The sequence below is a fragment of the Zonotrichia leucophrys genome, chromosome 4A (assembly GCF_028769735.1).
Source record: "Zonotrichia leucophrys gambelii isolate GWCS_2022_RI chromosome 4A, RI_Zleu_2.0, whole genome shotgun sequence".
NCBI lineage: Eukaryota > Metazoa > Chordata > Aves > Passeriformes > Passerellidae > Zonotrichia > Zonotrichia leucophrys.
The window spans coordinates 10,068,428-10,081,672 of NC_088174.1; the positions used below are offsets into that span (position 1 = coordinate 10,068,428).

At 40.3% G+C, this 13,245-nt stretch overlaps 1 protein-coding gene across 6 annotated transcripts in view; it reads left to right on the plus strand.

Moving 5' to 3' along the window:
• Window positions 1–5,535: 5,535 nt before the first annotated feature.
• Window positions 5,536–13,245, plus strand: part of THOC2 (THO complex subunit 2) — a 47,883-nt gene continuing 40,173 nt past the window's right edge. For 4 of the 6 annotated variants that reach the window (XM_064713361.1, XM_064713362.1, XM_064713363.1 and 1 more), the window contains exons 1-3: window positions 5,538–5,749; window positions 11,486–11,541; window positions 12,722–12,813. In XM_064713361.1, coding sequence (XP_064569431.1) covers window positions 5,688–5,749; window positions 11,486–11,541; window positions 12,722–12,813 — 210 coding nt within the window. In that variant the 5' untranslated portion in view covers window positions 5,538–5,687. Of the gene's footprint in view, window positions 5,750–11,485; window positions 11,542–12,721; window positions 12,814–13,245 lie in introns of all 6 variants that reach the window. The other 2 variants (XR_010440367.1, XR_010440368.1) reach the window with 1 other exon arrangement.

Below are 13,245 nucleotides of genomic sequence, written 5' to 3' on the forward strand. Positions count from 1 at the left end.
TCCTTGTTCTCACCTCTTGTCCCCGCAGAATTACAGCTTGTTGTGATTTAAATCTGTTAAACCATAATTTTTTTGGAACTTGAATTTCCCAAATCAGACAGAAACCTCAGGCTATTTTCTTTGTAGCCAAAAATCATCTAATCATTCTCATGGCTAAGACTAAGATGGTCCTGAACATTAAAATGTTGCTTTAACCTTTTTCTGGTTTTTAAAATCTCAGGTGATCTCATTGCTGACCCAGCACATTTAACGTTGACAGTACTTGGCTATGGGGACCTGCTATCCTCAGGAAAACCTGGAACAATGTTCTCAAACTTTTTTGGTTTTCCCCTCGTGCATGTCAACAGTAGGAAACTCACTTTTTGCAGACCATATATCCCCAAAGACTTGTGGCAGATAGTGCAGACAATTTCAGGAGAAGCAGTGTAATCATACAATATATTAGAATGTTTGCAGATTCCAGGGCTTACACTGAAAGCCCTTTTGAGTAAGGATTGCTTCTCACTTTGTCCAACACCTACTGAGACCACAGTTTGATCCAAAGCCTGTAGTTATTACAAGTAACTATAGTACAAGGTAAGCAATGAAATAGGAACAAACTCACTTTGATCAGAAAAAACATGTAATGATCATTCAGTAATCAAAACCAATACTCAATACCTTAGGATGCAATTCCACATACCACTTGCTCTTTTTTCAGAAAAGAATGACCTGCAATCTAGAACATAATATTTAGTGATGCAGCACAGGGGTGATGCTGAGCCTATAAGGAATAAACAGCTCTATTGCAGTACTGAGTCACATCCACCTAAACTTATTCCACATCTGTCCAAAGCCAAGATTATTTATTTAAGAATCTTTGGCACAATAAGAGGTTTGCCTCTTAACACTGCAATGTGAATATGAATATTTAATCTCCTAAATCCTTGTCATACCACATTATTAATACATTCATTAGCAGTGATTTTCACAAAGGGCTTTGCTCTATTGAGGTTTGATATTTGTCCAGATGAAGCAGATTGTTTTCAGAGGTCACAAAGTGGTTTTGCAAATACCCACTTTCAGGTTTTGATGTCTAAATCAAGAACTGTGGTAAAAATTTAAATTGAAAAGCTCTCACCCTGCAGGAGCTTGGGTTAGATCGCCTACCAAAAACCTTTCCATCAAAAAATATGAGATAAAAGAACTGAAAAAATCGGATCATACCAAAAGTACAGTCTCTTTGAAAATTTCTTTACACAATCGTGCTAAAAATTTCAATCAGTTACAACCTGTTTGAGTCAGATAAACATAAACTGGACTTAGCACACAGTTCTTTGACACAAACTGTTTAGTCAACAATGGGTCAAGAGTCACAGAGGTTCATATGGGAAGCTGTGTTTGTTGACATAATCCCTAAGAAATTAATGTAATTTATTTCCTATTCATCTCATTGACTTGTCAATTGGGCCATTAGTACCAAATTAATGAATGGAGTGAAAAAAGTAATGCAATCCAGAGCTGGGATTTCAGAGGTGCAGCAAAGAAGAAAATCAAATACGGAAAAATCACAAAATGGCAACTTGAAAAGGAACATTTTCTTGTGCATATGACAATAGAAAATTGAATAACTAATAAGTAACAGATGTCTGAAAGCTGTCTTTTCCCTTGAATTATATCCAGTGCTTTCAGTACCATTGGAAGAAGAGATTCAGTCATTTGATAGGAAAGTCATGCATTTCTATGCTGGCCCACAGAAAATCAAATCTAATTCTCTCTTCCAAAACAGTACAACATTCTTTTTCTTTATCCACAACATTTACTATTACAACTCATTCTTTCTTTCTTTTTGTTGCAAGCAGGTGATAAACGTCATTCTCGTTACATTTTCATGAAGGCAGTGGAAGAGTCTGAAGGGAAATTTGAGAAAAATAGAGGCATAATTACAGTACAGAAACAGGAAAAGCTGAAAAAACCTGATGAGCCTTTTCAACTACAGCAATGAAATCTTATGCAGGACAAACATTCCTATAACTCCCAAATCCATTGTTGTCAGACAATGCAATAAATTACCTTCTCATTAAAACTAAAACCATCAAATAATGGCAACAGTACTGCACTTGGTAATAACTTTTCCCTGTGGGAAAGTTACATCTAAACATGTAAAAACTGAATCTTTCTTTGATGACTTAGTATGCTGCTGCTGCTGAAACTACTTCGAAGTTCACTTCAGGGTGATGTCAAATCAGACTGTTTACACTCTTTCACAATCCACTGAGCTAAGATAAATGCCAAATGAAGAGGAAAATGCAACTAGTGATTTATCTTAGTTCTGTTTGAACTGATTAATGCAAGAAATAATTATCTAGAACTGGGACTTTGGACTTAGCAAGCATGTGACATATGACTACATGCATGGTTTTCTATTCATAACTCCTTTGTGCTGGAATATTAGTTCTGGCACACAGGTACTATGTAAGTCTGATATAATAAGTAGAAAAATGGCAAGCTCAAGGCAATGCTTGCCTATTCCCTGCATGTTTCCATATGTATGCCCTGACAGGAGAAAAGAGACAGAGAGGAGCAAAGAGGAATGCTGTGGTTAACAAACATGTCCTTTTAACTGATCACTTTGGTCATTAATTATCCCCACATCCTGTTGATGGTGTCTGAGTTTTACATATGTGGGCAACTCAACATGACCATCCAAATCTTAACAGAGTAAGTTTATTAAATGTTTTATATTGCTGTAGAAACTTAAAAAATATATTCTTCACATGTCAAAGGCAGATGTATTTAACTGAGGATCCTCCAACCTTGAATTCACACAAACTATCAGAAAGAGATGCAGCAGCAGAACAGAGAGCAATGGACAGAGAGCAGAATAAAGTTGTGCCTTGCCACATGAATTCCATGGAACTGGTTAATAAAGAGGAAATGAGCTGCTGGATGTTTTATTTCTTTTGCTTTTGTACATTGCCAGCTCTCCCAATGGATGTCTGTAGTATTTATTTAGAAAACCAAGAATAAATACATTTTTATAAGATCCAATTACCGCTGATATTTTTCTAGCTATGTATTTGCTGGATAATGTACTACATCCTTGAAAACCTTGTATTCACTGTTCAGTTAAATAACTTCCTGCTGCTATCCAGCTGTTACCATAGTGGTGACACAGGCATTTCCTTTAATGCAGCTGGGACAAAGCCTTCAGAGTACTTCTTTATTCAGGCAGGAAGCACAGTAGGTGACTTAAGACTGTGCTGTGACATATCCTGCCTTTGCAGGCATCATTCTTCCTTCTTTTCAAAATTTTATTTTATTCCATTATTTAGAAAGGTAAATGTCAACTTGTAGAAATAACAGAAAGAAACACAAAATTGTCGTGGCTTTTAACAAGGTTCTCTGACTCATTTATACAAATCTTAGGATGCCCAGGATGCTTTTTCTAGCACACAAAAGCCTCATGAAAAGATGAAGAATAAACTATAAAGGCTGTTATAGAACTAAAATATAAGTCTTATTTCTTAACCTATGAATTCTTCACAATTCAGCTAACATCAGGTGGTACTGAGAAACTCATTTCACTATATAAAGATGTCCACCACAAAAGCAAGGATAAGTCAAAACTGAATATGATTTTATAGCCTGGAACAAAGTCTACTTACTCTGTGTCAAAAATATATTATTCTGAGGAGGAATTGGTACATACTTATTTTAAAAATATTTTGCTTTGCCTACATTACTTCATTAAAATGCATGACTGTCTATGTTTTAGAGCTTGTATGTCATATACGTAATTAATATTAATTAAGTAGAGTATATTTTATATAAATTCTACCACTAAATGTTTTGTATAGTACCATAGAAATACTGTGGACTCTTCTCAGAGTAATTTTAAAACTGGTTCTGTCACGTGTGTTTCTACAATGCATGTACTATTGTCATTTAACCTGTTGGTCCTGCAATGACTCGATGGCTTTATTCTACTGCATTTCTCCATGACTGTCTCTTCCTCTTGATCATGAAGGCAAAATCTCAAATTTTTACATTCAGACCTTACCTAGCTATTCCTACATACATCCTTGCACCTAATATATTTTGCTAGATTCTTGTTTTCTGTTTATGTGTCTGTTAGGCTTATATTCTAAATAGACTTATTGCATTTGCTTATAACACCCTCTCATGTTATTCCTCAGGCCTGCAATTCTGTGCCTCTTATCATCCACACATATGTTTTAAATATATTTATTGAATTTTTCTTTTTAAAATAGCCTATCATAAATAAATTAGGCATTAGTAAACTGAGTGTATCTTCTATCACACTGCATATGGTATGCCTGGAATGTGGTCTGTATCTAATTAAAAATGTAAGTATGAGAAGCAGAGAATCTGCCGCCTTTGCTACTTGTGTTAGTGCAGAGTTTAGGGCTGTAAGGGATTCCCTTGATGAAAGCGCTGTTCATAGGGCCCAAGAGCAGCAGCATCCAGCACAACATACAGCTTGTGGGAACTGGCTGAGAATGAGAATTGAAACAACACTGTTCCCTCTCTCAGGCAGAGTTATGCAGATTTGCTGAAAGGCCAGCATTTCTGAACAGAGCTATTAGCGAGTGGAAAGCTTTACACCAAGGGCTGGCAAACTTCAGTTCCGATTCACTTCAGTGTGAACAGAGCACAAGGCAGCGAGCACAGCAGGGCTGGTACCGACACAGGCACAGGGGCACCGAGGCCTCACCTTCAGATTTCATTTCAATTTCCCCGTTTTCTGAAGTTCCATCGCATTTGTGAAACAATTTACACTACTAGAGGAGTAGAGGAGGAAGCGTTCACAAGACTGAGAAGGTAGGTGACTTGAGAGGAAAGAGAAATGTCTGAAAAGCGCTGCCCGACGAAATAGAGTATTTTAACCCTAATGTCCCAATTATCAACTGAAGGGAACACAGATCAGCTTGCGGAAACTTAATGGAGACAAGGGATATGTAACAAAATAGGCACAGGCATGAGGGGTGACACGTGGAATACGGCATCCATACAACTGTTTGTCCTAAGTGCTCGTATCGTAACGACCATTTAAACGTGTCACAGCAAATTTTACACAAATCCTTTTTTAGCCGCTTATTTATTCAAACGCTTTACCGTTCTGTCCACGGTACTCGGGCTGGGGTTGCCTCAAGCACACGCGCAAGACTCCGCGACCGCAACGCACATGCGCACACGCGCCCCGCTGTACTAACGCACACGCCACACGCGGAGCGCCCCGCCCCACGCCTCTGGCGCGCACACACACACACCACCACATGGCTCTAACGCGCGAGCACACGCGCACACACTACCAGACAGTCTAACGCGTGCGCGCACAGACACCACCACACAGCTCTGACACACACCCCGCCACACGGCTCTAGCGCGCGCGCGCGCACGCACACCACCACACACCTCTGCCACGCACGCGCACGGTGCCCTACGCCCCCGGGACTTCAGTGCGCACGCGCAGGAGGCACGGCGCCCCGCCCCGCCCCTCCCCGCTGTTGTAACGCACACGCGCGGCCGTGGCACCGCCTCGCGGCCCCCGCGCGCAGGCGCAGTCCGCACCGCCGCCTCCCCGCACAGCGCGGCCGCGTCCCGCGGTTTCTCGCGGCCCGTCCGTCCCCTCTGACCCGGCGCCGCCGCTGCTCCATCCGGGCCCTCGGCGCTGCACGGGGAAGATGGCGGCGCTGCTCCCGGCCGAGTGGATAAAGAACTGGGAGAAAGGCGGCAAGAGCGAGTTGTGAGTGCGGGGCCTCGCCGTGGGGAGGGATGGGCGCTGCGGCCTGCGGGAGGGGGGCGAGGGCGCCCGGGCCTCGCCAGCCCGGGGAGCCTGGGGGGCGGCGGGGAGGACGGCGGTCGGGACTCCGTCCTTGCTGCTGGGCGTAGGGTCGAAGCCATGGTCGGGATGAGGGCCTGGGCCGCCCTCCCGTCCGCTTCGGCCGGGTGCTGCCGCCCTCCGCCGACGCTGGGCCGCCGTAGCTGGGCCCGGCTTTCCCGGCGCCCCGAGCGCCCCCTTCCAGCCTCGGGGCCGGGTTTGTCGGGGGTCGGACTCATCTTCAGCCGCCCCCCGCGGTAATACGGACCCTGAAGCGCTCCTGTGTCGCTGCCTCTACCGTACTGACCCTTCTGGCAGAGGCCCCAGGCCCCGTTCCCACTTTTTTACCGATTCTGATAGGACTGGCCCCGTATTATTTGACCCAGGCAAAATATGATCAGGTACTCACGCTTGCTCTATCCCACAAAGTAACCTTTGTGCACGGAGGGGTCCGGTTGCAACCTCTCAAATTAATCCAGGTGTACCAAGAGCTTCCCATTTTGGGCCTGTGTCTGTTTTAAGCCATTTTAATGTGACAGGTTCACTGAACGTTGTGTTTCAGGAGTACAGCTGTTCAAGAGATATTTCACCAGTTTGGTCATTTCATGTTTCTCTGTTAGTTTAAACAGGGGTGTTCTCTGCACTAACTATATGTTTTTATGTGCATTTATTTTAATTCTTCCATGTGCTTCTATTTTTTGTTGTGAGTAACAACAAAACTTCAAATTTTGCTGTTTTAAATATGGATGTTGCAGGGATCATTCAGAGAAACACTTCTTGATAATCACACATTTTATTATTTTCTTTTGTTCGTGTTTTCTGAATGGTTGTGCAGATTTGCCAATGACTCTTCCTTGTGCATGAGGGAAACGGCAGTGGGTTGGAGATTAGAGAATGTAGAGAATCCTGCACAAAACACTGTTATTTCCAGAGCCACCATTTTGTAGTGAAGGGGCCCCCTTTATGGCCATGTAATTTTTGGTTTGACTTATGCTGGAACCATTATTGTGTTAATGCACAAGCTGAACACGTTGAGAGGCCGTGTGGAGTTTGCAAGAGAGCAGACATTTCCTGGCTGATCACAGAATGGCAACTGCACTGTGTTTGTTGGGTTCTCAGCACTCTGAGCTTTGGAAGAGACAGCTTACCTGGCTTTGGACCATGGTAAAACCTTCTGGGATTCTTCTCTCCCCTCGGAGCAGTGCTTCTTAAACAGGATGGGAACAGAGTGTTCATCTGCCATGGGACCGATAAAACAAAATGATCAGCTAGATTCCTGTGTTTGTGGTACTTGCACTTCATTTGGGAGACTGCTTAAATGACATTCCAGGCATGACTTACAGAGCAGTTTGCAGATGAGGCCATATGCTTTAAAAGAAGTGTAATTGTGTCTGGATAGCAGTTGTCAGGTTTTGCAGTGGTAGCTTTAGAAATTTGAGGAATATACATGAACTTAGTTTCTAGAATCTAAGGTGTATACCTGTAGACAATATTTAGAGAACTTATTAGGAAGCCAGTTTTATTGGGAGGGTCTTCAGTGCCTAACTTCTTTTTTCTTTTTCCAAAACTTCCTATCCCCTGACTAATTAGAGGAAAACAGAGCTAGGCTGCTATCATTTCAGAATGAAACACATGAAATGTTTTTAAGCATTAAAGTAAAAAGGGAGTAAATGTAACACTACTTATTTTTATTGAATTATTTGTCTAATACTAGTATGCCCAAGAATAAAAATTAGGTCTAGTCCTAAGTTCACTCTTGGTCTTTGTGGTTCAAAGTGAGGCCAACTCATTGTAATGATGTTAGAAAAGTGGGGAGGGGAAGGGTGCTGCAGAATGGCCAAACTGACATTACTAGCAAATAGAAGAATTACAAAAATTTAGAAGATTTTTGGTAGGCATTTTAAGGAGATAAAACCCCTTCATAATTACTAGGAAAGATGAGTTCTTATGGTAAAAGTATTTACTTGCTGGAGCATGAAATGGCTTACATGATCTGGCTAGATCAGTTGAGATAGTATTTTGGCAGTAGTAGATACCTAAATGAAAACACATTTCTGTGTTCTGGGGGAAGAGAGAAGAAAATAAAATTGAGAGAAGAAAATGGTTTGTTTTAATTTGGCATTTCAGTTTCTACTGGGATTAATAATGGCTGCTTAAGATAATTGCTCTGGTTTTTTTTGTTTTGTTGGGTTTTTTGTTGTTGTTTTTGGTGTGGTTTTTTTTTTTTTGAATGGTGTGATATTTTTGATAGTGTGATCAATTTGTCATGATTTAACAGTATTATCCAGAAAGCAGAAGGTAAGGATTTTGTATGTCTTGAGAGTGTCATAATGTTAGTTAGTAATGCAGTGGTGACCGTTTGCTTCTAAGACATTGTTCAGAGAAATTGGTCAAAACTGTACAAGCTTGGAATTTAATTAATCAAGCTACTCATTTGTAATAGTATCTAATAAAAATACATAAATGTGGTAGTTTCAAGTGTATGTAGCTGCCAAAACTACATTGGTCAGGATGTGGTCATCTTACGTGTCACTTTTTTGTTCAGATCCTCCTCTATCTAAGTACACTTGACTAAATAATGTTCATTTGTTTGCTACTGGCAGATGCTGGTGTGCAGATGAAGTTGGAGTCTGAGGGTGGCCATTTATGCTGCTCCTTGTAGACCTTCTTGTGTGTGCTGTCTTTGTAGGAAAATTGTTGTGTTTTCCACAGCAAGATGCTGGTGTGTGCCTGCAGCCCACATGGACACTCCTAACACACACAGTAACTGGTACCTTGTTCTGTGAGAGATCTGCACAGCAAAGAGCCTTTAGTGTAGGCCTCAGGATAAACTGAAGAATTTGACATTGTGTGGATGTGAAATGCTGAGACTCGATCTTTCAGGCCCTTCCAGCTTGTTTGTTACGTTAGCCCAGCACTGTAACATTGCTCACAGGTGAGGGGCTGGGAATCCTCCCGAGAGCTGGGTGAGGCTGTGCCATCCTGACTGCAAAGTGCAATAGATTGTACTTTATCTCAGCTGAAGAACTACCTGCATCAGTGAAGTTATGCATATATTAAGTGCTGGCAGGCACATGCACTTTGTGATAATTACTGCTTTAATCCCCGTGTGGGAGTGGAATGGAGGTTGTAGGACGTGGTGTATGACTTGGGAGGTCTCAGTTCTGCTGCTGCCTCTGCCATGCAGGCTTGTTCACACTGCTTCAGAATTGGTGTTCTCAGCAAATCTATCCCATCACAATCCAAAAGAAATTTAATTTTGAAACTGTGGTTTTCAAAAGTGATTGTGTGTTATTTTAAAAATATTTTTGACAGTTTTACTTTCAGATGAAGAGATGTAGGTTTTAGTAGAGCAGGGAAGTTCTCCAGCCTAAGCTGGCAGCAATGAGCTACCAGGTCAGAGCAGGAAGTCAAATGAACACTGACCAGATTCTGTCTGGTGAAGGTGCAGCTGTTTTGATTTTCATTTCATGCACTCAGGTGAGACTAGATGAACTCATCTCTCAGCTTGTTGTTACTGGAAAGGAGGAGACTGCCTTGCCTTCAGTCACCAGGGTGCCTCTGTGGCCTCCTGGGAAGTGCTCCAACCTGCAGAAGTGGCTGGAGACCTGGGTTTGGACCAGTTTTCTGCCAGGTTTGTCAGGTGCACTGATGTAACTGATGGGAGGGCTGAAAGTGCTGCTGAGAAGGGAGGAAGTGTTCCTGAACGTGTCCCATTTCTGCAGTAACACACCAGTAAATCAGTGCAGCTGCACTGCCTGGCAGCACCTACAGCAAAGGTGGTCTTGCTTTGAGGGAATGCCTCTAGAAAAGAATAGAATCATAATAGAATCATAAAAAGAAATACTTCTGCCTTTCTTCTTTTTAACTCCAGTTTAATAATTCAGGGGGTTCTAATTGCAAATATTAAGCATGTTGTTTTGCAGATATCTTAAGAGTTTTTTGCTATATTGATCAAACAGATTTGTGTCCTAAAGTAATGTGGTGTTGTTAATACTATTTTGGTACTGCTGGAAAGGGAGTGGGAAGGGCTTGAAGCTCTGATTTTGCATTAAGGTGTACTTAAAAGAACTCATCAATCCAAGCAGACAGGGTTGCTGCTCTTGTAACCTGGTTGAGGATACCATCTTAGGACATAGGGGCCAAAGTGTCTGTCTCAGAAATTTTTTTTGGCATCTGATGTTTCACTTTACTGTTATTTGTATAGAGAATTTAGAAATGAGTGCTTATAGGGCACCTTCTTTATGAAGAAGTAATTAAAATTTAACTAAATTGATTTCTATTGAATTGATATACTTTTTGGGGACAGCTGGGGGAAGAAATCTATTCTTTAAAAAATGTTAACTTACCATTAATGAAAAATAAAATACCTATTCCCCTGTTTTACTGTCTCTATTCTAGTTATTTCCAAATATATTACATTCTCTCCAATAGTGTTTAGGATGTTTTGGCCATACCTTTGCTTTTTGCTGAGGTTCTATGTTTCTCCTGATTGTTATGTGTGAAACTCCCTAGTTTCCTGTTGTCTGAAGGGTGTGTATACCTTATATTTGCTAATTATAATCCTCTGATTGCTGGAACAGCTGTTTAGTCTTGCTGGAGAAGTGATAATCTCTATAGGATGCAAATAGAATGAGTAATGGATTGCTACAGAACTATTTTTTACTGTTATTTTTCATGATGAGCCTCTGTAACAATTGCACATAACTGCCTTGTTTGAGACAGCTTAAAATGGCTCCCACAGCAAACTGTAGCCTTGCCATCTTATGTAGGACTGAGACATAGCTCTGATACCCTCAGTTTCTGCATGTGAAAGATACTTTGAAAAATATGTGAACTTCTGGTTGAAAATGTGCAAATGTGACAAAAATTCTTCAAATATTCCCTGGTGTCTGTTATGATAAAGATAAATCACTACCTTTCTTAAACACTGCCACTTTTAAATAGGAAACTGCTTTTGAAACCTCTTGCTGGGGTGACAGTAGTGGTAGAGAAGAGGGAAGATCCTTGTATCTTGGAAACATGTCCCTTTCCAAGCTGTCAGGGTAGTGGAGAAGCATTTCTTTTCTAACACAGAGAACTCTAAATTTCTCTCCTGCACAGTGTGCACAGCACTCTGAGTGCTTTTTGCATGTGGCTCTTTGGGTGGGGGAGCCCTGGGAGCAGCCAGTCACAATGCAACACGACAGGTTTCTGCTTCCTAGAGTGGATTTTTGAGAGACTAGAATAAAGAAAAACTGTCTTACTCTTGGTGAAACATTGCATGAGGAAATCATGCACATATGTTAATGTTAAAAGTTTTTTACAAGCAGGAGTTAGAATTACTATAACTATGGTAGTTTTCAATGAGAAGCATTTCCTCATTGGATAACGCCAGTAGATTATTGCTAGGACTTCCTTGCCTCATGTTCTTACTTTTCTCAAGGAAATACAATGTTAGGAAAAATATTTATATGTGTATGAGATCTATTGGGAATCTTGTGTTTCTTTGCTGTAAGTTCTCTGAATTAGGGTTTATTTTGGAGAAATTCAAATGTCATTATCCATTTAAACCACCCAAATCTAAAGCTGCTTTAGCCAGAGCATCAACGAAAAAAGAACCCCAAAACGTTTGTATCCTAATATCTAATGATTGTTTTTAAAACATTTGTTTTATTTTAGTGTGCAGCTGTGTCGTGCTCTCAGTGAAAACAAAAATCATGATGTGGGTTTCAGAGGTAAGTTGTTTGTTTGCTGGTTTTAGTTGAATAGAAAACAAGCCTGGAAACAGTTGATTATGGTACCTTTGCATGTGTGTGATTGGAGTGTTCATGTATTGTGACCATTAGTGGGTGCTGAAGGTGAATACTACAAATACAAACTTCCACTACCAGGATTGCTTTCAGACATCCAGGGGTTTTTTTTGGCAGGATTGTCCAATATTTGATTTATGCCATAGAAAATGAAATTCCATTTTGCAAGCTCAACACAAAACTAGATTTTATTTTAAAAGTTAAATATCTGAACCCTATGTGTGCAAGTGTGAAATTATCCTATCTGTGTTAAAAAGAAATTGTTTTAATTCGCCCACAGTGGTCTGTAGTCACCACCTTACTGACTGCATGATTTAAGGCATTCAGATCTGTGTAACTTGTTATCGAATATAGTTTATTGAGCAAACCATGTGGTCAAAGTGCAAGGTGAACACATGGGGGTTTGTCATTATTCATATAGTAAAACCACAACATTTTTGTGTATTATTTAAGAACCTTACAGGTTTCTCACAGCTGATTTTACAACCACTATGTTTACATTTTGCAAGGTTGTTCTCAACTGGAATACCTCTGTTTAGTGCTTCAGCTTATTGCAAGCATTTTTAAGGTTACATTCTTGAGTTATAGGAGACTTTCCTTAGAAAAATGAAGAAATAATCCTTATCAAACATTTTTTCTCCAATTAAATTTTACTTTCTCCTAGAGGAGTGGTTTTTGAGAGCATATCTGTAATGAGACACGGCTAGGAAAGTACTGTAATGTTTTCTATGTGTGTATAATATGATAATATTATAATATGTCTGTATAATATGGCATTGATGGGAATTAGAAGGTAAGGATGTCTTTGTTAAGTCACCTATCAAGACTCAGGTTTCTGTATGCAGGATGGTAATTTTTCTTCCCATTTTACTGTTATTCCATGGACTCTCCAGAGAAAGTGGATCATCGCTCACTTTATGCTTGTGTGAAATCTTAGATTTTGATGATCAGTTTTAATCTATTAGCAATAACAAAGTAATCCCCTTTACTGGTGAGGAAAACATATCTCCTTTACTTGTGTGATGTCTGCAGCATTACTGTAAACATTGCTTTAACACAGAGGATTAGCTAATATGTTCCTTCGTCATCTCTTGTCTTTCAACAGATATTCAGCAGGCTTTGTATGAGCTTGCTTACCACGTTGTCAGAGGAAACTTAAAGCATGATCAAGCTTCTAATGTTCTTGGTGATGTCATAGTAAGTATATATTTGTAACAATTACATACTTAATAAAATCTTTCTTATAAAGCCCAGATGACATCCAAGCAGGAAAGTATTCGAGATTTTTCTTTGATATGTCTAAAAGTCATTTTTATCAAATTCTTTATTTGTGTACACGTGATATTTATGTAGACTGGCAGGGTTTCATTTTTTCACAGTGAGGAATAGATATTTCAGCATAAATGAAAAGTTAAGTCACTTTTGAAGGGCACATGAAGACTGAAGTTGTTAATAAATAAGTTAATAAATGCTAGAAACAAATGTCACTTGCACATGCAGCACATCTGTGATGCCACCTTCTGGTTTTTATAACAGTGTGACAGTGTTCCATTTTATTGTTGGGATGTCTAAGTTCTGTGATGGCCCTTGAAATAATGCACTGGACTTACTTTTTGTTTGAAAAAGACT